Below are 23601 nucleotides of genomic sequence, written 5' to 3' on the forward strand. Positions count from 1 at the left end.
TGCATGAATACACTTAAAAATATATAATAAGATGCATAATATAATTCCTATATATATAATTTAAATACTATTAATAGTCATTTTTATATTTTGTTAACTCTTTAAAAAAAATTGTAAGGATATTATTAGGTATAAAATGTAAATTGTTCATATATTTTTTTAATTATTGTGAAGCACTTTTTTTTTTTACGATTTATTTATTCTAGACTCTTTGATTTTTGTACTTAATAACTCACTTGGATGTATTTTTATGATGTGGTCCCACATTTGATTCTAAAATTAAGAAATAAAACTCTTTAAGGATAAATAATTTAGGACACATAGCGCAAAATTGGAACTCTAATTTGAAATTTTAATTTGAATTTCTCTTAACTTCACCTATTATTATATATATATATATATATATATATATATATATATATAGATATCTAATGTATGAGACTTTACATTCACAAACTCACAATTCTTTTCCAAATATACATTGAAAAACACCAAAAAAAAAAACCTTTGAATCAGACCCAAATTCATTGAACCCATAATTTTCTCTCAACAACAAGTTTCAAATTTGAAGAGAAAATCACAAATTTTAATCTCAATACACAATCCCCACCATGAAATAAATCATAACCAAATAAGATCCACTTCTCAATTTTCCCAAAACTTTCAAATACACAATCTCAAGGACTATTGTAATTCAATTATATATAATAATAATAATAATAATAATAATAATAGTCAAAATGTTTGACTTTTTGTTGACCACGTCTCATTGCGCCACTGGTTACATAAATTACTACCACATTTACATTTAAAAGCACCGAAACATTCTCACTTTTCGTTAGGTGGATTAAGGAAACATTTCAATGATATTTTTCACATTTTAGTGATGTTTCTGTCCCTTGAGTGGTAATTACCCGTGAATGTTTTTAAAGATAATACCCGCTTTAAAAACCAATTGATGAAACTAAACTATAAAGGCAACGTTCTGGCTCCTAGGTAGTTACAAATTTTGTACCTTTCATATTCATTCCCATGAAAAGCCAAAAGAGAGAAAATTTTTCCCCTTTCTTATCCCTACGCTTTTCTCCCTTTGTAATTTATTTCTTGCACAACTTTGAAACCGAAGACAGTTCCTTTTAGAGAAGGAGAAAGATGAGAGATTGGTCTACAATCTTCACCTCCAATAGGCACCTCTTCTTTCTCCCACCATTTTTTCCCTAATTTAAATGGTTAATTTGACATGCTTACTTTTTTTTTTTAATTTCTATTTTCTATTATTAATTGTTGTGTTTGGTTTTGGAGACATAAATTCAAAGCATAAAAACCTAGAACCATCTGTAAACTAAAACTACAATTTTCATTTGATTTGGAATTTGTTCTTCTCAAATTGAAGTTGTTGATTTATGCCCAATATGTTTAGAATTAGAATTTAATCTAAAGTTAATTCATATGCACTTAAATATTGTCCAGGCAACTTTGGTCAGATATGGGCTCAAATTGCAAATTTGAAAGTACTAATACATACGTGTTTAAGGAATTTTTTTGTTGTTGTTACATTTGAATTTTACATGATTCATTAAGTGTTGTTTCTTTTACATGTACACAAGTTGTTTGATAAGATTCTTAAGTGATGTTTTGTGCCTCTTTGTATACAATAAAACACACAATTTAAATACCTTTTGAACAAAACGGTGTACCATTTAGTTTTTAACTGTTTCATCATTGTTAAAAAAAACACAATCTAAACAACGATAGTAACAAACGATCAAATGGTAGTTAGAATTGGTTTAGGATAAGATTATGGTTTATTATAAGATAGTTAGAATTGGTTTTATTGTGCTTATTTGTTGTTGTTGAAAGGCGGAAATTTGAGACTACAAAGCATATATAAAGTGACATTTAAACCTTTGCCAGTTAGACTACTGAAATTGTTATTAGTAAAGTTCTGATTATATTCCTATTTAAATACAATATCCTACTTCTAGCCAATTTTTTTCTGTCTGCCACCATCCATACGCCAATCTTCCTCCCTCCAATTTATCCTATTTGACATTCTTCAGAAATTTGAAATATTTACTTGTTAGGATATGTGCCCTTAAATCCTATTGTATGATGCTATGTATGACATTATGTATGATTTAATGTTATGATTAATAAAGTTGTTTTATTATTATCTAAAATAATAGTAATACGAGTATTTGGACATTATCATATAGTTCATGAGATGCATAGTATGTGATATATGTGAAAAGTCACAGAAAATATAATTATAAGTTCTTTGTAAACTCAGAATTATAGTTTGTAGTTGGTGATAAAATTGGGCATTTCATCTGCAAAGACTATTACATATCAATTAAGATGATTTGTCTTGATCATGCAAGTGGAGACTTCTAGTTGGTATGTTGATATGTTTTAAAAGTTAAGACATATTGAACTGGATCGCTGTGAGATTTATTATTCTCCTAATGACTATAAAATGAATAATAAATCTCACGACTTCTATTTGCATGAACTCTTAGTCCTGAGAAAATAATGGACATGATCATGAGGTGTAGGTTGCTTTCATATATCAGGAGTGAGATCTAAAGTCACGATCAAAACCTCAGTATGTTGGGCAGCCATATTTAGTGTTGATGGAACATATATTCTCAAGATGGAATTCATAATCTTTAACGAAGATATAAAATATTCTTTTGAGATAAGTTTAATGAGTTTAGTTATTAAGAGTGTTGGGCCTAACCATTTTAGTAAGGAGTTACTAAAGTATATATTTATGAAATTGAATTTCATAAATATATGATGAATAACTTAAAGGATTAAACTAGGTACTCAAGGGGTTGCATGTATAATAAAGTCTTGGGATATAATTTATTAATAAGGCCTAGAGTGCAATTGTATTTATATAGTTGTATTAAATATAATTAATAGTAACTTTGGACTTGTCTAGAGTTGGTAGTAAAGCCCAAGGCCCATTGAAACTAGTATCTTATTGGTTCCTTTTGGTCCCACTCCAAGCCACATACTAAAGCCCAATTGGAAAGGCCCAATAGACTAGCCTAATTAGATAATCAATTAGATATAAAGGGAGAAACATATAGAATTTTATGATTTGAGAGACATCATTGTGAAATGGTGTATATGTGTGAGTGAAGCCACTCGATTATTCTCCCTTGGAAACTGATTGAGAGACCACACTTCTTGGGCGTAAAGTGGAATTGGAGTGAAGATTAAAAGTGTTCCCAATTACTTCTAATATTTTGTTTTGAATTTCACCACACCAAGGTACACTATCTTATTCTTAAATTCTGAAATTTACATAATACATGTTATCAATCATGAAAGAAATAGATCCATGTTTGTTGCTTCCGTTGTGTGTTTTGTATGAGCTACAAAACTAGTTTTTCCAACATTACTATCCGACTATCACAAGATGCATTCAATGATAACAAGCCCTAGACTTCTCAATGACGCATCAAAGATATTTAGTGACTCAATATTGTTTCATTAAGGTATTTCTAAATTTGATTTGTGTTTCGATTTATTTCCATTGTTACATTTAAAACCTATGTCAATGCATGTAAAGAATTACACTATAATTTGTGTGTGGGGCAAAAAGATCCTGATGGGAACATGGGCCTTTTGGGTCGTGTTAAAGAAGGCCGACCTGATCCTGGGTTTAGAATTTGTTAGTACTATGGGTCGGCCCATACGCCGAGGATCCGAGGATCCAGCCGAGGGTGACCTTACCCTCGGATGAACACCGAAGAACTCGGGATTTCATAGTAAAGATTAGGGGATGACACGGTTAAAGCCAATGGTTAAGAGGGGTGAGCCCTAGAACGCCCCAGAAGCACCGGTGTTGAAGAAATGTCAAAGATAAAGGCTGCTGCCTCCACATTAAAGACCCTGCACCTACCACCCTGGCCGCATTTATGGGGGAAGTGACACCTGAACAGTGGAAGAGAAACTTCTGGTTACTATTCAAAGGCACTGAGAAAAGAAATATCTAGGCTAAGGGGGAGGTGAGGCAACACGTGTACAAAGCATTCAAAAGAGTAGTATTTAAAGAGCAATCTAAGACAGGAAAAGGGGATGGACTTTTTGTAACCTAAAAAGAAAAAAGACTAAGAGAAAGATATAATATAAGAACAGATCTCGACTTACATCCGAGGAGGTTGATTTACAATATTCCTTGTTGTTTTCAAGTGTTAACAATCTTTGACTTGTCACTTAATCCTCACACACTTCTAACCTGGGTTTCAAGCCCACACTCTACAAATTCATATTGTTTAAGGCTCATTGGGCCTGAGCCCATAACTGTTCTTGGGACCAGGTGCAATTGTGCACTTACAATTGGCGCCGTCTGTGGGAAATCTAGTCTAGAAGAGGTAGGGATATTATGGCAAGCTTAGGCTCTCACCATGCAGAGTCACAAGGATCACAACCGGAAGATCATTTCCAACGTCTTGAACATCGTAGGGATCGTGAGGGAAGCGTCCATACGAGATACCCGAGGCTAGCCATACTCGTGGAGGGGTAGCACTACCCGTGATGAGGGTTCTAAATCCATGCGAGAGGGGAAATCAATCGTTTGAAGAGGAAGTTACGCCGCGCTAAACGTAAGGTTTCCCCGTCCTCGTCTAGTTCTTCCTCGGAGAAGGATAGGGGACTTGCTTACGGTTCAAGGTCATGTTCCCCCACCGGCGCAACATCCTCCGGTGAGGAGGACGACCGGCCAACCCGACCCGCGGACGTAAGAAGTTTCGTTCTAGGGGCTTAGGCAACGATACCATGAGTAGGGCGTTGCACCAACTCTCTAAATCTCCGTTTTCACGGAGGATTGAGAAAGGGAGGCTTCCCGGGAGGTTCACCCGGCCCACATTTACCATCTATAATGGCCGGACTGATCCGGTGGAGCACGTGAGTCACTTGACCGAGAGGATGGCGGTGCCTTCTCACAACGAGACTTTGATGTGTAAAGTCTTCCCTCTAGCTTGGGACTGTGGCTATGAGATGGTTTAACGGTCTCAAATCGAGTTACGTAGGCTCATTTGGGGAGCTAACTAGGGCATTTGCTTCGCGGTTCATTACGTGTAGCGAGTCCCTCGGCCATTGGACTCGTTGCTATCCATGGCCATGAAGGAAGGGGAGACCTAAAGCATACTCCGGCCCGTCTTGGGAGATGTTTAATAAAATAGACGGTGACTTTGATGAGGTGGCGCTTAATACCTTCAAGGTGGGTCTCCCTACTGATCACGACCTAAGAAAGTCCTTGACGAAAAAGCACATTCGCGGCGTACGCGCGTCTTATGGATCGTATTGATGAATATAAAAGGGTAGAGGAAGACCGAGCGAGCGGGGGAAAAGGAAAGGAGAAGGTTATCCCACGGGAGAGAAGGGATTTCGGGTCGGACGGATATCACAACAACAAGCCGAGGAGGGATTACTTCGGACAATCCGGCTCGGCAGCACCTCATTGTAAATGCGTGTTCAGAGAACCGGTGCATCGGTTATTAGAAAAGGTTCGTAAGGAGCCCTTCTTCGGATGGCCGACAAGATGGCGAGGGACCCTGCGAGAAGAAATCAAAACCTTTTGTCGGTATCATCGGGATGTGGGTCACACTGCGAGAGCTGTCGGACCACGTGGAACCATCTAGAGCGGCTCGTTGGAGAGGGAAAGTTAAAGCGGCACTTGTGTCGGCCACCTTTGGGTAGGTCGGTCAAGTTGGTTCGAACAACCGGAGGAACGGTTCATCTCGGCCGGCATTGGGAACAATTAATGTTATCTTCGCTGCACACAGTAGGAGTAGCTCGGGTCCCACTAGGGTGATGGCGGTTTCCCATCCGCGGGCCGAGGATGTAGGTAGCGAGCCGAAGAGATTAAAGTGTACTTTACTGTCTTGGGTTTCTGCTGAGGAGGATAAGGTAGGGACTATCCGGCCACAATGACGATGCTCTTGTGGTTACCCTCGGGATAGGGAACTATGATGTGAGGAGGGGTGATGATAGATCGGGGCGGCGGTGCGGATATCATGTACCACGATCTATTTAAAGGGCTAAGATTGGAGTTGGAAGATTTAACCCCTTACGACTCCCCACTTATAAGCTTCGAAGGAAGGGCCGTTGTGCCGAAGGGACGGTCCGTTGCACCCGTTCAATCCAACACGAGAGACGGTTGAGGTAGATTTTATTGTGGTTGACGCGTACTCTCCATATACGGCCATCCTCGCCGGGCCATGGGCGCACGCTTTGGGAGGTTTGTCTCCTCTACCTTACATGTTAAGGTGAAATTCCCCTCGGGGGAGCATGTTGAGGAAATCCTCGGCGGCCGGGGTAGTGGCTAGGCGGTGCGTATCGGCTGCGGTGCTTCGTCGATCGAAAATTGAGTCATCAACCTTGCCCAACCGAAGTCATAGCAATTAACGGCTCCGGAAGCATACGGAGCGATGACGAAGACGAGGTACATTTGTGAGGAGTTAGAGAAGTTTATAATAACAAACTATCCAGAGAGGTTCTTTCAAGTTGGCATACTTTTGCCACACCAAGAGAAGATGGAGTTGTTGAAGTTTCTAAAGGATAATTTGGATGTCTTTGCGTGGGACCCCTATGAGGCTCCAGGCGTAGATCCGAACTTTATTTGTCATCGCTTAAACGTCAATCCGGCCATTGTTCCGAGGAGGTAGCCACCTCGACGATCTTCCCGAGAACATTCTGAGGCCGTGAAGGAAGAGGTTCTTAAACTCAAAAGGGCGGGGGCTATCAAAGAAGTTTTCTACCCTGAATGGTTGGCTCATACTGTTGTTGTTAAGAAGAAGAACGGCAAATGGAGAGTATGTGTGGACTTTGCGACGAACAAGGCACTGTCCTAAAGATTCGTTCCCAATGCCACGGATTGATCAAGCTGGTAGATGCTCTTGTTGGACATCCTCGGATGAGTTTCTTGGACGCCTTCCGGGGTTACCACCAAATTCCTTGGCGCTAGAGGATCGGGAGAAGGCGCTTTCATTACTCCAACCGGGAATTATCATTATAAGGTTATGCCATTTGGATTAAAAAATCTTTGGGGCTACTTATCAAAGAATGATGACCCGAATGTTTGAACGACAGCGGGAAAACCATCGAAGTATACGTGGATGATATGGTGGTGAAGAGTAAGACGGTACCTTCACACATGACGGATACGACGACACCTTCCGGATACTAAGGAAGTATAAGTTGCGCCTTAACGCCTCCAAGTGTTTTTTTGGCGTGGGATCCGAGGAAAGTTCTTAGGATATATGATTACTCATAGGGGCGCATAGAGGTAAACCCGGTGCGAGGTTAAGACTATTCGGAATTTGCAGCCGCCTAGGAACCCAAAGAGATTGGAAATTGGGATGATTCTTTGCGTTGAATAGATTTATTTCTCGGTCGGCCCGGTGTCGTCCTTTCTTTCGGTTGTTGCACATGTGGAAAGGGTTTCCAATGGAGTGAGGCCTGCGAGTTAGCTTTCCAACGGCTTAAGCAATATCTTTCTCGGCCACCTATTTTATCTCGCCACGAGGTGGACGAGGTATTGTCGCTTATGCGGCCGTGGCTATTCACGCGGTGAGCTTAGTCCTTATAAGGAACGAAAGCGGAGTACAGAGACCGATCTACTACGTTAGTAAATCCTTGAATGAGGCCGAGGTGCGCTATCTGCCCTTGGAAAAAGCACTTCTGGCTGTAGTCCATGCCACGCGCAAACTTCCTCATTATTTCCAATCTCATATTGTGGTTGTTTTGACACAGTTGCCTCTTAAGGCTGTGTTGCGTAGTGCTGATTATTCTGGCAGGGTGGCAAAATGGGGAACCATTTTGGGAGCCTTTGATGTTAAATACAAGCCTCGCACATCGGTAAAGGGACATGTCCTCGCTGATTTGGTGGCAGAGTTTACTGAACCATTGTTAGAAGAAACTTCAAAAGAATCACACATGGGCGAAAAATCAGTCGGTGTGATCACAGACGTATCGCCCTCGGTTTGGAGAGTTTATGTGGATGGGGCTGCTAATCAAAGAGGGTACGGTGTTGGACTTGTTCTAATGTCCCCTGAAGGAATTGTCTTCGAAAAATCTTTGAGATTGGCCTTCTCGGCTACTAATAATGAGGCCGAGTATGAAGCAGTCTTGGTAGGCATGCAAATGGTACATAAGATGGGTGGCAAGGAAATCCACGTGTTCTCGGACTCTCAGTTAGTGGTCGGCCGAGGTCATGGGAACCATGGAGGCTAGAGACCCCGAGGAATGCGGGAATATTTGACCTAGGTCAAACGCCGGCGGTTCCGGGTGACTCCTTTGCCTTAGCTCACGTTTCTAGGAGTGGAAACACTCATGCGGATTCCTTGGCTACGTTGGCAACATCCTCGGCTCAAGGTTTACCGAGGGTTATCCTCGTTCGAGTTTGGTAGAACCTTCTCTTGTAACTAACGCACCTCGCATCCATCAAATAAGGCCTGGTCCTAGTTGGATGGATTCGATCATATCTTTTCTTAAAAATGACATTCTTCCCGAAGCCAAGGTTGAAGCGGAAAAGGTACGTCGTAAGGCGCCGCGTTTTGGTTGTCAGAGACCCGAAGCTATACAAACGATCCTTTTCGGGACCGTACTTGTTGTGTGTACACCTTTGAATCAACGGAAAGCATTGCTTGGAGGAATTGCATGAGGGAATTTGTGGGAGCCACACTTGGGGGAAGGTCCTTAGCCCATAGAGCCCGACTCGGGGTTATTGGTGGCCCAATATGCGAGAGGAGGCTCGGGACTATGCCGAGAAAGTGTGATCAATGTCGGAGGTTCGCCCACAATATCCACCAACCGGAGGGTTCTTAACCCTCTTTCCCGGCCCTTGGCCTTTCGCACAATGGGGCTTGGACATTGTAGGGCCATTTCCGAGAGCTGCGGCAACAAAAGATGGGCGCTCGTGGGAACGGACTACTTCACTAAATGGGTTGAAGGGCGAGCCCTTAGCCAATATACGAGATGTTGATTCCAAGAAATTTATATGGAAAAATATTGTCACTAGATTCGGAATACCACACACACTCATCTCTCGATAATGGTGTCCGGTTCGATAGTAGAGCTTTTAGGAAGTATTGTGGTGACATGGGTATCATAAACGGATATTCCACCCCGGTTACCCTCGGGGAAATGGACAAGCCGAGGCGATTAACAAGGTCATAGTTAACGGGCTCGAAGAGGTTGGACGATGCGAAAGACGGATGGGTAGAAGAGCTCCCTCATGTCACGTGGACATATCGGACCACACCGCGCGGGTCCCGCTGGAGAAACGCCATTCTCTATGACGTATGGTGCCGAGGCGGTGATACCATTGGAATCTGGTTTTCCTACTCTAAAGACAAGTTCTTTTAGCCCGGAGAATAACAAGGGACTTCTAGAGAAAGATCTTGATTTACTTGAGGAACGACGTGAGGCGGCTATGGTCCAAATGGCTTATTATCGGCGAAGCTAAAACGAGGATATGATGCCCATGTGAAGCTAAGACCACTTGCACATGGTGATCTTGTATTAAGGAAAGTTGTAGGCACTTCTAAGAACCCGGCTTGGGGTAGTGGGACCTAAGCTGAAGGCCCTATCGCATTGTTTCGGTAGCGAGGCATAGGGTCATATGGGCTAGGCCATCTAGACGAACGAGTTGTACCACGTCCATGGAATGTAAATAATCTTAGAAGGTATTATTATTAATGAAATGAGCTTTTGTCGGTTTGTATTTCAAAGTTATGATTAGCTCGGCGCTCGCGATTATCATTTTTTAGAATCAAACGAAACTTGGTTAAGTGCAGTCCTCGGACCACAAACCTTGTGGAAATTGATGTCTTGTCATTTGTTAAACAGAACCTTAGTTATGTCGGGTCTTCGGACCTCCTACTTTGGGAAAATTAACATTTGAAGTTACAATTTTAAGGATCAAACAGAAACTTGGTTAAGTGCAGTCCTCAGACCACAAACCTTGTGGAAATTGATGTCTTGTCATTCGTTAAACAGAACCTTAGTTATGTCGGGTCTTCGGACCTCCTACTTTGGGAAAATTAACAGTTGAAATTACAATTTTAAGAATCAAATAGAAACTTGGTTAAGTGCAGTCCTCGGACCACAAACCTTGTGGAAATTGATGTCTTGTCATTTGTTAAACAGAACCTTAGTTATGTCGGGTCTTCGGACCTCCTACTTTGGGAAAATTAACATTTGAAGTTACAATTTTAAGAATCAAACAGAAACTTGGTTAAGTGCAGTCCTCGGACCACAAACCTTGTGTAAATTGATGTCTTGTCATTTGTTAAACAGAACCTTAGTTATGTCGGGTCTTCGGACCTCCTACTTTGGAAAAATTAACATTTGAAGTTACAATTTTAAGAATCAAACAGAAACTTGGTTAAGTGCAGTCCTCGGACCACAAACCTTGTGGAAATTGATGTCTTGTCATTCGTTAAACAGAACCTTAGTTATGTCGGGTCTTCGGACCTCCTACTTTGGGAAAATTAACAGTTGAAGTTACAATTTTAAGAATCAAACAGAAACTTGGTTAAGTGCAGTTCTCGGACCACAAACCTTATGGAAATTGATGTCTTGTCATTTGTTAAACAGAACCTTAGTTATGTCGGGTCTTCGGACCTCCTACTTTGGGAAAATTAACATTTGAAGTTACAATTTTAAGGATCAAACAGAAACTTGGTTAAGTGCAGTCCTCGGACCACAAACCTTGTGGAAATTGATGTCTTGTCATTTGTTAAACAGAACCTTAGTTATGTCGGGTCTTCGGACCTCCTACTTTGGGAAAAGTAACGTTTGAAGTCACAATTTTAAGAATCAAACAGAAACTTGGTTAAGTGCAGTCCTCGGACCACAAACCTTGTGGAAATTGATGTCTTGTCATTCGTTAAACAGAACCTTAGTTATGTCGGGTCTTCGGACCTCCTACTTTGGGAAAATTAACAGTTGAAGTTACAATTTTAAGAGTCAAACAGAACCTCAGTTATGTTGGGTCTTCGGACCTCCTGCTTTGGGGAATTTTATTTTTGAAGTTATAACCTTTAAGAATCAAACGAAGAATTGGTTAAGTCTCGTCTTCTGACCACAACTTTTATCAAAGTCATTCTCTTATTATGTCTGGATGTTAATGCGTTACTGTTTATTAACTCGGATCTTACATCTTACTAGAAACAGAGCTATGCATCACAAGGGTTTAATCGTTATATGAGGCCCTCTCTTCTTCTTAATCGAGGCATTGTTCAAATATATTAGCCATGTCACCTTTTATTGAATCTTTAATAATATGCGCATGATTATGTGGAAGTTATGATTGTGCAATCCTTGGAGTTAGATTTGTGTACTCTGAGAAATTTTTGCTATGACTTAATGGGAAACTTTTGTAATAAGTACAAAAAGAATAAAGTAAAAATAGATATAACCCAAGTAAAAAGCAAACGAAATTGTTCTTCATTAATCTGTTAAATGTACATTACATATATATAATTCAAAAATGGAAAAAGAGAAGCCCTAAGCTAAAGTCCTAAGCTTGTGGAGGAGGATCTTGCTGGGAGGTACTGGTACCCTCGGTCTTTCTCAATTCCAGCTCAAAGGGAGTCAAGACTTGCTTTCCTTATCTGCTTGTCTTCATTGAAAGGACGTTGGGTTCGATGTACGCTCAAGTCCTTCTCTCGCATCCCCTCCTTCCTTCTCTTTGTGGGAACCGAGAAGGTTACTGTAGGATCGGGGAATCTGGCTGTGGGACCACCGAGGAAGAGCAGAAGAGTTGTCTCGGGGGTAGGAGTTGCAGCGGGAGCCCCTTCAATCTGTATTTCCGGAGGAAGCCAAACGTTCTCGGATTTCCTCGGATCCGAAGATGGAGGAACTCCCGCTACGTTTAAAGCTTCCCCCATACTTTTTGGATATTCCGGCATAAAGCCGCGAATTCTCTGTCAGTGCTCCTCTCGTGGTTGCTACCCCTTCATCGAAACTTGCACAGCAGCGGCTTGAAGAGAGGATTGGAAGGAACTCGGCTTCTTCCTTCATCGGCGCCGGTTGCTCTTTCGGATCCGAGCACTCCCTTTGAGCTTGGGAGAGCTCTTCATCTCTTTCGCGAAGGAGCTTGCGGTTGTCCTTCTATACGGGTCTTCATGGTCTTCAAGTTTGACTCGACCCCATTTTTCTCTCTCCTCGGATCGGCCACCTCCGAGGTCAACTTCTCATTCTCGGCAAAGAGCGTGCCTAAGGACTTCTCGGTTTCCATCCGATTTCGAGCTCGATTCGGCTACTTTCCGAGTGTCTTCAATAAACTTCTCGGCTACGAAGACCTCTGAATAGCCGTAATAAAGTATGATGGAGTTAGGAACGGTAAAAAACAAACTTACTTATAAATATTGTTAAAAGGAGAAACACTTACCGGCTAAGTCTCTTTTTAGGGAGAGGAATAGTTGTGGGCGGCCCATTTTTCCAAGGTCTCCATGTCTGGCGGCGAGGAGAGGGCGTTCCAAGACCTCGGCCGGAGTGGTGGGCATGGCCTTGTTGAACCGCCCTTATACCGGAGCGCGGGAGATGGGTGCGCCGTCCGATCTTAGATCGGGGACCGGGTGGTCGGTGCTCGGTGCCTTCGACCTCGTCCCCGAATTCCCCGATTTCAGCGAGCGGGCCCTACCCCTTGCCCTTGTCCACCTTCTGCGGGGCCGGGGGAGTTGTTGTCGTGATTTCTTGGGGTCTTTATTAATCCTCCCTCGTTGTCCCCCTTCCTCTTCTTCTTGGGATCCTCGAGTTTGGAAGTTTTGGCTCAGTGGAGGAGGGGAGGTGGTAAGGATGGGGAACTTGGGATGTCCCCTTCTTTTTCTGCGCCACTTTAGCGGCCTATTGGTGAGGAGACCCTCCATTCTTCCCATGTCTTCTTCAAATTCGTCCTCGGGAAGGGCAACCACAAACCACGCAATTCCGAGGCCTCGGTGGTTTCTTCCTCCTCGTCGGAAAGTACCACAACCGGGTTCCCGCGAGGTCTCTCGGTGTCTTCGAGATGGAATTGATCTATCTCGTCGTCAAGTGTGTGTGAAGAAGACACCGCTCTTCGGAACGACGATTGCTTGTGAGTGCACGGCAAGGGGGACGCGCTATTGGCCGGTTGTACAAAATGGTGTTAGGAGCGTCCGGGAGGTCGCGGTCGTCCAGAAAGTGGGGCCGAGCTACGTTTATCTTCCTTCGTCTTCGGTCGCCCGCAATTATGGCGTTCTCTATCTCCTGGAAGTCTTTGGAAAGGGGATTGTACCCTAGAATAAGGTGAGCAGCCCGGAGTTGTAGGTCTTCACTAACGAACACCTCGGAGCGAAGTACTCGGTTTAGATCTGCGATGTTACAGTGACTCAGACGAGGACGTACGTGCTGCTTATCTGCAAAAAGACGTCAAAGCAAACAAACTGTCGAATTCACACAAATATTTAACAAATTTAAGTAAGTACGAATACGCATTTCTGTGTGTGTTAGAAGAAGTGGTGTTGTGGGGAGATAAATCCTACGGCATCGCACCTGGATCCCCCAGCCGCGGGGCGATTGGAAGCCGTCGTGCCGGTTCCGGGACACGATCAAGTAGTCGTCCTTCATGCCTTTGTTTGATTTGGGCGGACAGAGATTAGCCTAACGGTCTTGGACCGAGACTTAATATAATAACCTACATTAGAAAGTTTATGGGACTCATATAGGAACACGACATCGTGCCATGTGAGGTTTAAACCCATCTCGCTCGTTTAGAGCATCTACACTACCAAAACTCTAAAAATGTTTGGGAGGCATTGATCGGGACACACCCGGTGGTTGCGAAGGTACTCCCTAGTTACAGGTTTCATTGGAAGGGTCATCCCACCCTCTATAAAGGCTATCATAGGAATGATAACCTCTCCCTCCTTCCTAGAACCGGCCACGGCTTCTGCCGGGCAATATTCTAACCCTACGTCGCTGGGAATACGGTATTTGGCCCTAAAGCCTTCCATCCCAGCGGCGGTATCAACTAGACACTTGAATTTTCCCATTACAGAGGAACGATAGACTAAACTCTAAAAGGGAGAGTGTTTGTAGTGATAGCCGAGGACAAATATCGAGGAGAAAAGGTTAAGAATAGGAGCAAGAACTTACAAGGTTAAAGGTGTGCAAATCTCCACGGTTTTCTGCAAGTAAGGTATGATGGCTGATGTCTTGATGGGATTACCCCCTGAGGAATTAAATGAAGGCGTAGGTTCCCGAAGCGTCATGACGTGCGAAAAGGCGGCTTCGAAATTATATTTGTCCCGCCTAAAATTTCGTGGAGTAATGAGGGCCGTTGGATGTCCATCTCACCGTTGAACGTGAGGGTCAAAGTGTAACTGGCAGTAATAAATACGCGCGTTGTTCAAAATAAAACCTCCAAATGGCATTTTCTGGGACGCGAAACGATTTCCACACGTGCCATTACTCGCAAAGTGAGTAGAGTAGGTTCTCGTCGGATCAAAACCCTATTTTTCTCCTCGGACGTTGAAAATTAGAGTTTTGAGGGGCTATTGTGTGGGGCAAAAAGATCCTGATGGGAACGTGGGCCTTTTGGGTCGTGTTAAAGAAGGCCGACCTGATCCTGGGTTTAGAATTTGTTAGTACTATGGGTCGGCCCATACGCCGAGGATCCGAGGATCCAGCCGAGGGTGACCTTACCCTCGGATGAACACCAAAGAACTCGGGATTTCATAGTAAAGATTAGAGGATGACACGGTTAAAGCCAATGGTTAAGAGGGGTGAGCCCTAGAACGCCCCAGAAGCACCGGTGTTGAAGAAATGTCAAAGATAAAGGCTGCTGCCTCCACATTAAAGACCCTGCACCTACCACCCTGGCCGCATTTATGGGGAAGTGACACCTGAACAGTGGAAGAGAAACTTCTGGTTACTATTCAAAGGCACTGAGAAAAGAAATATCTAGGCTAAGGGGGAGGTGAGGCAACACGTGTACAAAGCATTCAAAAGAGTAGTATTTAAAGAGCAATCTAAGACAGGAAAAGGGGACGGACTTTTTGTAACCTAAAAAGAAAAAAGACTAAGAGAAAGATATAATATAAGAACAGATCTCGGCTTACGTCCGAGGAGGTTGATTTACAATATTCCTTGTTGTTTTCAAGTGTTAACAATCTTTGACTTGTCACTTAATCCTCACACACTTCTAACCTGGGTTTCAAGCCCACACTCTACAAATTCATATTGTTTAAGGCTCATTGGGCCTGAGCCCATAACTGTTCTTGGGACCAGGTGCAATTGTGCACTTACAATTTGCACTTCAAATGTTTCCAAAACACTACTCTAGCAGTAAATAATGCAACCCAAACTTGAAATGGCTTAAATTGCATTGGGATTGAAAGCTTGAACAACCAAGGTTAGATTGAATGCAACCCCTAGCAAGAGCAACACCAAAAACATATTTTGGTATTTAACTATCTTCTTCTTCATAATTTGGTCAGCCTAGGTTTATACATTTTTGCTTTTGATAAAATTGTTGTCTGAGCCTTATTGCAAATTAGAGCAATTTTTTGAAAACACATATTCTCCCATCTGTAATTCCTACTGCATCATACTCTATTTTTCTTCTTCATTTTTCTCCTCCAACCCCACCCAAGTTATTTAGATAACTTTCCATAAGGCAAAAATAGTTTCACTTTCCATAGATGCACCATCTGTTTGATAAAAAGCTTCTAAAGTATTTTCACGACCAACCAAAATTATTACCAAAAAAAGAAATCTGATTTAAAAAAAAAAAAGTAAATAGGATATATTCATGATGATATGATGTAGAGCATTAGATCAATTAAATAAAAAAAATTGAACACTAATTTTAAAGTTTGGGTATTATTGCAAATTTGCATAAGCATGTACCAAAAGAAGTTCATGGTGTTCTTCAAGACTCAATTAAGGTAAGTTTATCATTTTTGTTAGGACATATGTGATTCATGTTAGGAACATATGTCAATATTATATTTAATTGGCTAATCCTTTGACAAAACGCACTTTACTTGTAATTGTGTAGACCTAGGATGTGTTTAATACTTCAAGGAACGAGATTCAAGTTCAAGTGTTAATGCCATGCAAGTCTGTTCAAGAAACAAGTGAAGAAGTGTTGTTCATTAAAGCTCAACAGCTAGCTCGACAGCTAGTAGGCTCGACAGTTGCTCGATAGATAGGGTATCTGTCGAGATTTATGAAAATCAGTTTTTCAAATCTGATTTCATTCCAATCTGTAAATGTATGTTTGAGTTTTGTTTTCTCACAACCCTAAACATATATAAGGATTGTTTTAAGAGCTGTCACAGCTGATGAAACGGAATGCAAAAGTTTTTCACAAGCATATTGTAAGCTGGAGACATATGCCTTAGTTCATCTTTCTACTCAAGGAGCTACTGTGTTTGTACACTGTAGGGTTTTGTGACCAAGCAACTTCGTGATCTTCATCATGTGATGAATTGAAGAACTTTACAGCCCACATTTTTCTCAAGTTGGTGATTAAGTCGCGTACTAAGATCCGCGCATTTATTAGTTAGTCACGTACTGGGAGCCATGCATTAAAAAGAGAGATTGTTACTACAGAACAAGTCCAATTGGGTATTGGGGTAATGGTTCAACTGTAGGTTGGTATAAGGTACTGAGATTCCTTTACTTGTAACTGCTTGTTGTGATAAAAGTGAATTCTCGGGAGTGGTAACCTTAAAATCACCCGGTAGGGTTTTTGTCTCGGAGTTTTTCCCCATTCGTAAACTAATTATCGTGTCAAATTTATTTTTCGCTGCATTTTATTTTTAGTTGGTGATTTGTTTGTGCTGCCACGTACATTGCATATTAATTTTATTAATTAATAAACTTGGGTAATTATTCAATTAATCCATCACAAGGAGACAATACATTCTTGACCTATCAATTTTATCATAAAAAATAGCAAAAGAAGTCACAAGACACAAATATTAATGTTTCGTTATGTGTTTAGTATAATATGGGTGATTGAAATGGAATGTAGCATTTAAGTACTTGGAAAAAAAAAGTGACATTTATATTATAAATACTATTGTGTTACAGACACTTACAGCCTACTTTGTTTGGTTCAGAATTGCAGCAAGTAATAATGTGTTTTCTTATGATATAAATTATACAACCCAAGGAAGAGTTGGGTTTTTGGCTTTACACTGTTCATGGAATAAGTTAATTACTTATGTAGTTCCGTGTATTTGATACTCTTCAGTTTGTTTGTTCAACCTATTGGTCGTGCTATTGTTGTTGTGTTACAGGAACTGTTCAATGTGTCAATAAGTTGTGTATTTTTGTCTTAATTCCTTTTATTTAAATAACAATTGTTAATATCTTAGATATTGTTACATGAGGTGTGGATTTCTAGCTTGGCTTTGATTGTATGGACCATTTGATGTGCTCATCCCACACTTTGGATTGTTCATTATTGGTTTTATGGTACATTCTGATGTTGAAATTTTGTGCACACCATGTGTTTGACAAAATTTTTTACTTACTCTTACATTAGTTTATGTCCACTACATAGTTTGTGCCTCTAGGTTTTTGTTGTCGTTGGTCATTGCGTTTTTTCTAATGTGCATTTAGGCATACAATGTCATCAACATAAGTGGGAATTTAGTACATTGTCCACTTGAAATTTCCATCATCAAAACCCAAGTTGCAACATTATTCTTAAATTGGAATGTATTATGAACTACACCTTCTTTATTAACATATGTATATAACTAAACAACTATACTTTTAAATTTGATTGAGATCATCTAGATAGGCATGTTTTATAATTTAATTTCAGAAAAGTGAAAAAAAAAAGTCTAATTACATGTTGCCATTCTTAGACCTCGTACTCCTGTTAATGGCATTTATCTTTCCTAAATATCTAAGTCAATGACATTTCACATGTATGCAATTCAGATTACTTCCTGGATGTGACTACTTTTTTGTTTACTTATGGGGTAGTTTCTTATTTGACGTGTTGTTTAAGAAAATAGAGCAATGGTTGATGAAGGAAAAGGCAATTCAATTTTGGTTAGTGGAGATGGTGATGCTGGTAAATAGGACAACAAAGATGCTTATGAGATATCTTGCACACTTAGGTGGGTAATTTGGAGTAGAACGACGCGCAATTAGATTTAAAATTTCCCTATATGAGCATATGCTTGACATATTATCGGAAGAATTAAGTTAAAATCAAGGTTTATATCCACCTTGACCTTTAATATCATAGTCCAACCCAGTTCTTAAGGCCTTTGGCGATGCCAGAACAATTCAAATTAACAACTCAAGTTTTTATTAGTTTTCCATGGTTTGTTTTTCATTTAAAGCTACCTTTATACTTTTTTTTTTCTTTCAATTTAATTTACATATATTGCATATATATTTCTTAATTTTGCATATTTTTTTTAGGTATATCTGTTTGAATTTCTCATTATAATGTCTCTTTCATTTCATAGTGACATTACTATGTAGTTGTTGTGGGGTAGAAATTAGAATGAATCTGCTTGATTGGTCTCCTGTTTGCCACACTATCTGAGGTATTGACGCATCTAGCAACTATTTCCGTGCATCACACTATATATATATATATATATATATATATATATATATATATATATATATATGTATATATATATATATATATATATGTATGTAAGTGCACAATTGCACCTGGCCCCAAGAACAGTTATGGGCTCAGGCCCAATGAGCCTTAAACAATATGAATTGTAGAGTGTGGGCTTGAAATCCAGGTTAGAAGTGTGTGAGGATTAAATGACAAGCCAAAGATTGTAAACACTCAAAAACAACGGGGAATATTGTAAATCAACCTCCTCGGACGTAAGCCAAGAATTGTTCTTATATTATATCTTTCTCTTTGTTTCTTTTTCCTTTTAGGTTACAAAAAGTCCGTCCTCCTTTTCTCTTTCAGGTTCCTCCTTAAATACTCATCTTTTTAATACTTTGTACACGTGTTGCCCCAACTCCCCCTTAGCCTAGATATTTCTTTTCTTATTGCCTTTGAATAGTAACCAGAAGTTTCCCTTCCACTGTTTAAGTGTCACTTCCCCATTAATGCGGCCAGGGTGGTAGGTGCAGGGTCTTTAATGCGGAGGTAGCAGCCTTTATCTTTGACATTTTTCCAACATCGGTGCTTCTAGGACATTCAAGGGTTCACCCCCTTTAACCATTGGTTTTGTCCGTGTCCTTCCCTAACCTTTACCATGAAGTCCCGGGTTCTTCGGTGTCAGTCCGAAGGGAAAAATCATCCTCGGACCCTCGGCGTATGGGCCGACCCATAGTACTAACAAATTCTAAACCCAGGAGCAGGTCGGCCTTCCTTAACACGGCCCAAAAGGCCCACATTCCCATCAGGATCTTTTTACCCCCCCACAATATATATATATGTATTTCTGTTAATTATTTTTTTTTGTTCAAGTTCTATTAAAGTTTTCTTTTCAATTGGTAATATCATTAATTCACTTCATTGTTCATGTGATATAGTCCATCTTAAATAAGATTTTATCAATTTTAATTTTGGATAAAGTTTCTAGTATCATTCATGAGGAACGTAATGCACAATCAATTAAAAAATAATTATTTTAAAATTTGAGTATTTTTATAATTATGATGGACCCTTTTTATAAAATGGTAAAGACTTTTGTAATGGGGGCCTTGGGCGTAGGAGTTGGGTCAACCATAGCAATAGGAGCTGTTTGCTTTGTCTTTTTTTTTTTTTTCTTGTTATTTTTTTTTTAAATTTTTTGGAGCTACTTTAGAAATTTGAATATCTAAAGTAAAATCACCCGAAATCCACCCTAGGGATCGAATTAGTGAGCCTATGGAAACTCCCCCAGCCCTCATGAGACTGGGACCTACTTTAGCTTTGTCTTTTTTCTTGCTAAAGCTTTTGCTTTGTCATGTCAGACTATGAGACATGTTGAGTAATGAAGCAGCGGGTTATTCAGCATGTTTCCAATCACAATTTATCACATAAAATAATTGTGATAAAATTGGTAGCTTAGTTTGTCATACTAGATATACTCTAGCCACGCCAAAATATCATTTTTATTCATCATGTGAATATGGTTGATCTCTTTTCCTAACCAGATTTATCTGATTGCTTGTTATACAATATCATGCCATATCCAAACATTCTTGTTCCCCCATTTTTTTTATACAATATAAAATTCAATTCTAGTCTAATCTAAGTGTACATGTGTAAAGTTCTCTCTTAGAGATTTGAACACCAGCCCTTTGCCCCCCTCCACCTCACAAGAATTTTGTAAAATGACTATTACACTAAGGATACGCAGTGCTATTCTTGTCCTCCCATTAAATTTGAAATGATAAATTAATACAAGTTCTCCAAAAAAGCATATATGATTCACTATTTAAAAAGAACGCATTTTAAATCGGTCCACATGCAAAGGCAGTGACACCGACAATTACTTAATGCATACCCTTTAAACTTCAAAACATAAGGAGGACTACAAAGAAAGGGAAACTTATTAGCCAACAAAGTTTTGATTCTTTTAAGAAACATTATAACTAATTAAGGGAGTAATTATAGGTTTACATTGTACTAGCAATGTAAATCTTACATAATTACATTCTACACATTTGTTGAGTCTACAATCGTCGGTGTCGCTGCCTTTGGATCTCTAGGACTAAAAAAAGATGCTTTCACGTGAGAATTAAGTAACTTAAGAGCTCCTTCAGACTTGATGCACCTTGGTGTTTTATATTGGTTGATCGAGGCCCCTTGATCGATGAAAAAGTCCATCAATTCCTCAAACGTGCCTGGCTCCACCACTCGAATCTCAAGGGGCCCTACAGACTTATTATGTGTACGGCATATTCGGTATTTGAAATCGAGCTCTTCTTCCACAGCGATGCAACATTCTTGTAGCATTTTTTCATCAAGTGCTGCAATATTAGCCAACTGATCATCTGCCTTCGATGATCCATGAAATAAAATTTCCCAATACAATACATAATGCCCTGGCATAGTTGATGCATCCGCATAGCTAGTGTAGTCCACGAGTAGAACATTGTAAGGCTCTAGCAATTTCTTGGCCACATTGATGCTCTTTTGCAAATCCTCTTCGTTGGTTTTTTCGGTGTCTAGGCTGAGAATGACGTTTCTCCTACAAATGTATCGAAATTGTGGGGCGCGATTGTGGAATCCGATCACTTGTAGCACGTCACCAACACGATAACGATATAGTCCTGATAAGAAATGTTGAAATTAAAAAGGTTAGTGTTAATGAAAGAACGACACCAATGGTATACACCAGTGTATATAACTATATATTAGTACATAAATAAAAAAAATTGGTATTAAAGAAAGCTTTAAATTATATATATATTTTTTTGAATGAAAAGGCCTTTCATGTTGAGATGATAGTTTCACACTATTTATGAGTAAAGCATAAGCGGATTAAGGGAAGTGAATTTATCTGCGAGTTCCTTTTTTTCACTCAGTCTGAAAAGAACAATATTTTAAACCTAAAACTATAGTAAGAAACTAATAATAAAAACATTTGTCCCACTTTTAATGTTTTGATTGCATGTAATCCTCCAATTAGTCGTGTCCCTTTTTTTTCTTATAAAATGGGTAGGAAAATAAAATAAAACCAGATATTCGATTAATGGTTTAGGGAGCATAAAGTAAGAAATAAGATTTTCATTTGAAAAAAACAAAAATGCATTTGCAAGTAAAGACTCACCAGCGAAGGTAGTGACCACCAATTCATAATAACAGCCAAGCCTAACCTGTACAAGGTCGACAAGCTTGTCATTGGGTACATCATCTTCTTCACCTACGTTCATCAACATTGTCCCATCCTCTCCCAAGGGTATAAATTCAAAATACCCCATATTGGGCAAGAGGGTATATGCTACATCAGAAGGGTCACATAAGGGCTTCAAGTTAACCCCAAAGAAACATTCTGATGAGGCATATATGTTTGACACCAATGGCAATTTCTCATCACTATAAAACTCTAGGGCCGGTATATATTGTGCCATCGAGCCAGTGATCACAGCCTCAATGAACTTAGCTCTAGGCCAAAGTTGGCACAAAATTCCCTTCCATGACGCACGGCTACAAATGTTCTCAATCTCATTAGCAAGACATGGGTCAGGAGATGAAAGCAAGGTAGACATACATGAACGGCACTCAAGGTCTGTGATCATGAGGTCTAGTTGGCCAGTGCGGATATCATTGCAGAAACGAACCCAATTGCGTTCAAGGACAGAGATGACTTGGAGGAGAATTGAGGCAAACGCAGCTCCTAGCCTTTGGACTTGGTGGCGGTGGATTAGACCGGCTAGAATTTGGCAATATAGGCTTTGACTGATATCACTGCACAAAATGGCCTGGTATGGGCTTGTGTTGTTGTCATTGGAAGGGTCTCGTGCTTGGCGCTTGAAGTGTTTGCTCTGTAAGAGCCTGGAGCTAGCAGTCCGAACTGGTAAACCACAAGGAGCGGATATTTCTTTCTTGACAAAGAAGAAGTACATGTGCTTGCCCTCGTCAACACCAGGGACATACCTGGAATTAGAATGTCACACATGCTTAATTAGAAACAAGATGTATTCTTGTATAGCTAACCTGACCTTAATCAGTTGTGTGTACTAATAACTTGTTATGAAATCTAATTCAATGCAAGCTTGTGATTATAAATTTATGACTAACGATTTAAAGTCAAAGCTTAGAAAAGATCTAACTGGATTTTAATTAGAGTTTAATTTTGTGCTAACTGCTAAAGCTTCGTTTGAGAGTTCATAACGGTATGAAATGAAATGGAATGATCATAAGAGAATGAAAATGAATAGAATGGAATGGAATAGAATGTATTTAAGCAAAGGAAAAGAATGAAATAGAATGAAATTAAGTAACCTTAATTTGATGTTTTAAAATAAAAAAAATGAAAATGAATGGAATGTAAGTAATCTGATTTGGAAGAAATATAGAGGGAATAGAATGAAATCGTTTTATGACAATATTACTATTAGACCCCTATTTTAAAATAAATGGTTGAATATATATGAGTATTTTTGGAGTTTTAGTAAAAAATTCATTACATCTAATTTCATTTCCTCTTATTCCTCCCAATTTCGAAGAGAATGAAAATTTGAAATTTAAAGGGAACAAAGAGAAGTGAGTGTATCCTCATATCCATTCCATTTCTTCCCACTTCAACTCCCAAATAAGAGAATAAACTTTCTATTCCCCCCATTAAAACTCCCAAATAAGAGAAGGGAAAAATATTCTAAAAATATTTTTTTTCATTCATTTCTATTTCATTCTATTCCCTCCTCCCAAACAAGAGCTAAGTGTCCAATTGAACTTTTAAAATTTTGGTGAACCACAATAATGTCATTGCTTTAATCTCAATACAATACTCAACTGTTTTCAAGATGAGCACCCTACAAAATGTGAGTCTCATTTATTATTCATAGATATTGATTTGTATCCCATTCATTGTTTTTATATGTTTTACATAGGAAAATGAATCGGTGTAATAGTTCTATAAAGAATAACACAAATGTTATTATATACTTTTA

At 39.7% G+C, this 23601-nt stretch overlaps 1 protein-coding gene across 1 annotated transcript in view; it reads right to left on the reverse strand.

Moving 5' to 3' along the window:
* Window positions 1-20591: 20591 nt before the first annotated feature.
* LOC142629040 (putative indole-3-acetic acid-amido synthetase GH3.9) overlaps window positions 20592-23601 on the reverse strand; it is a 4165-nt gene continuing 1155 nt past the window's right edge. Inside the window, exons 3-4 of the mRNA XM_075803038.1 lie at window positions 21759-22585; window positions 20592-21258 (exon numbers count right to left, since the gene is read on the reverse strand). Of these exons, the coding sequence (XP_075659153.1) occupies window positions 20642-21258; window positions 21759-22585 (1444 nt within the window). The 3' untranslated portion in view covers window positions 20592-20641. The remainder of the gene's footprint in view (window positions 21259-21758; window positions 22586-23601) is intronic.

The sequence above is a fragment of the Castanea sativa genome, chromosome 3, assembly GCF_040712315.1.
Source record: "Castanea sativa cultivar Marrone di Chiusa Pesio chromosome 3, ASM4071231v1".
In the NCBI taxonomy this organism is placed as follows: domain Eukaryota; kingdom Viridiplantae; phylum Streptophyta; class Magnoliopsida; order Fagales; family Fagaceae; genus Castanea; species Castanea sativa.